At 55.7% G+C, this 2,901-nt stretch overlaps 1 protein-coding gene across 1 annotated transcript; it reads right to left on the minus strand.

Moving 5' to 3' along the window:
* Nucleotides 1-1,481: 1,481 nt before the first annotated feature.
* On the minus strand, nt 1,482-2,541 carry LOC133929813 (transcription repressor OFP13-like). Its single transcript, XM_062376580.1, has one exon. The coding sequence runs from the start codon at nt 2,466-2,468 to the stop codon at nt 1,713-1,715; it is 756 nt and encodes a 251-aa protein (XP_062232564.1). The 5' UTR covers nt 2,469-2,541; the 3' UTR covers nt 1,482-1,712.
* Nucleotides 2,542-2,901: the final 360 nt, after the last annotated feature.

Here is a 2,901-nt window from a genome sequence, read left to right on the forward strand (position 1 = left end):
ATTTGCGAGACTTTTGAGTATGGTTTCCACGATCTTACCAAATTAGCGATTTCACTTAGCATGCCGCTCTGAATAATACCTTCATAATTTACAACGTCGTAAATTTTAAATCTGCAGTCTCTCTCTAACCTGCCAATGACACCAGGGCCCCACATGTGAGCAAGAAGTACTGGATCCGAACAAGTGGGCGTACCAAGCGCTACGGTCCATGGACGTGCAGTGCGAAAAGATTCTTGGGGGTGACAGAGGTGGTGCCGCCATTTCCAAATGAGCAAGCTCTCAAACTATTTAAGGGCGTCGGACAAAACAGGACAGCTGCCACACGGTGGGCCGCAGCTCTGCGTGGAGCAGAGAAGCAGTTGCCCCATGCATCCACGCAAACTACCGGCCGTTAAAACTCGAAAGGGCGTTGCACGGGGCGGTACGTCGCAGCGCCATTTCTTTCACCTGAAAACGTTGCAGGATTTGGCGGTTTGCAACGGTAGTTCTCACATACTGCTGTGGTCATCAGCCAAAGGTTAGCGCTGGCTCAGGCTGCTACCTTGGTAAAGGCAACTTCACTAAGAGCTGTGGACACACGGGCTATTTGAGTTATCTATCTCTCTTACTTAATACTTATTTATCTATTAATTATTTTATTTACTTTATAATTTTTTTAAATTACCTATTTATCATGAATCACAGTCCAAATAAACGATCTTAATAAGTAAGGGCACCAAACTCCTATAACCATAGTAGAATTTTCCCTTCCCTGCTACCATATATCATCAGAACTCATGCATCTGAACCTGATTGCCCCTAATTTCCTTCACGAGTCTAGGAGGGCTCTAGGCACCAACTCCTCTAACCAGGCGCACCTGTGGCACAGCAGGGCGCACCCCGGCAGGTAGCGAGCTGCGAACTACGCGCCGGCGGACTCCGACTGGGCCACGCACGTACGCTAGCCAGCCAGTGGACGCCGCTGGGGCTGCGGCTTCGTTGTCGCATCAACGTCGACCGCCCTACCCCTGCTGCGCGCGCTTGTACCTTCCCGGTTCCGCGATGCCGATCGATCTCGACGGCACGTGCACGCCGGGGACCATGCATGGCTCCATGCATGACCAGCCAGCCCTCCAAACCGCTGCAGCCGATCGATAAGGCGTTCGCTGTTCGTCATCCGATCCCACACACATCACGGACCACCACAGCCGGGGCGTGCATGCGTACGTACGTGACGCGTGCTCAAAAATGGGCTCGGCCTCAATCGCTTACCGGCTTAGATCCAAACTCGGCGCCTCTCGCATCGCATTTCTAATACGTGATTAGGGTGATGCGTATATTCTTCCCCGGTGGCAAGACGCATTTCTATTACGAGTATCGTGTCACGTAGCTCACATAGCTGCCGCGTTGTTAGCTGTTGGGTAGGCACGTTGTACGTACCGGCAGTTACCTCTGTAGCTGGTACGCTAGCTTTTCACTACACACAGCTCCTGGCTCCTGGGTCCTGGCTAGGGGTAGTGATCGATCTACGAAGCAGTACACCACAACAAATACGAACGAACCATGGACCAAGCTAGTTTAGGATGATGATCCATGAATTAATCGTGGGCTATTACACGTTAAATGAATCAATCTGGATCAGCTGCTACACCTCACACAGCAAAATTAACGGTTGCTGCAACAGGACATGACGATGGATGGAGTTGAGATGAGCCTGAGGCGGCTGGTTTGGTTTACCTCAGGCCGAAAGAGAAATGGCCGCCAGCGCTACTGCTCTCGGCTGCTGGCTCGCTACCGGCAAGCGTGAAAGAAGAGACGCGAGAGGAGCTGGAGGCACAGCCGGCGGAGACCATGGAGACGACGAGATCCACGAACGCGGTGACGATGGCGGGGTGGGTGTCCTTGCAGTTGGCGCTGAGGTACCACGCGAGCATCTTCTCGAGCCAGTCCCAGTTGCCCGCGCCGTGCGCGGCCATCATCTCTTCCATGGACGCCCGGAAGTCCCGGTATGGGTCGGCCGACTCGAACGCCACCGCCACGCCGCCGCCGAAGGTCGAAGACGCCTTGCCCTCGCCGTGCGCGTGCGCCGGAGGCTTCCTCTCAAGGATGGAGCTGGAGGGCGCGCGGGGCTCGAAGAGGAGGCGGTCGGAGCGGAGGCCGCGGACGATGGCATCGGCCATGTCGTCGGCGGCCGCGGCCGCGGAGACCTCGTCGGACTCGGTGGACAGGCTGTCGGACGCGCAGTCGACGTGGTGCGTGCGCGCGGAGGAGTTGGCGAAGGAGGACTCGGCGGAGTCGATGAAGAGGGACGCGATGGTCTTGGCGGCGGCGGATGGGGTGCGGAAGGACTGGGTTCTTGGGTGCTTGCAAGAAGGCCACATCCACGCAGGTGGGGTGGTGACTGTGGCAGGCGGTGGTGACGGCGGGGGGCTGTCTTGGGCCGAGTTAGTGGTGTAGAAGAGGGAGCTAAAGGGTAGCCCCCTCCCCATTCGTGCCGGGTTTTTTGATGTGAACAGCGACGTGAAGCAGCGGCGCGAGCAGCGGCAGCAGGCTTTGGGGGGGGGGGGGGGCAGATAACTGGTTTTCAAAACAGAGGATATTTTTGGTACAAGACCGTTGGTGTTAGTCTAGTTTTTGAAGGGGTTTGTGGGAGGAACGAGGGAGGATCTTCTATGCATAACTGCACGGCAAAATACTGTCCCTCATGAGTCCCATCCCTCTCGCCTCGCCTCGCCTCACCCGTGGGATCATCTTTCGATTTGTGCTTTGGCAGGCATATGTTTCTTGTATCATGCGACGACGGTTTTGTTAACAATAAGGTTAACACAGGTTTACTCCAGCACAAACCTTAGAGGAAGCAGCGAGAGTACAGATCCAACGGCACCGCTGTCATTGCCGGAGACAGGGAAGGACCAAAGGAGC

Source organism: Phragmites australis, chromosome 9 (assembly GCF_958298935.1).
Source record: "Phragmites australis chromosome 9, lpPhrAust1.1, whole genome shotgun sequence".
Lineage (NCBI taxonomy): Eukaryota > Viridiplantae > Streptophyta > Magnoliopsida > Poales > Poaceae > Phragmites > Phragmites australis.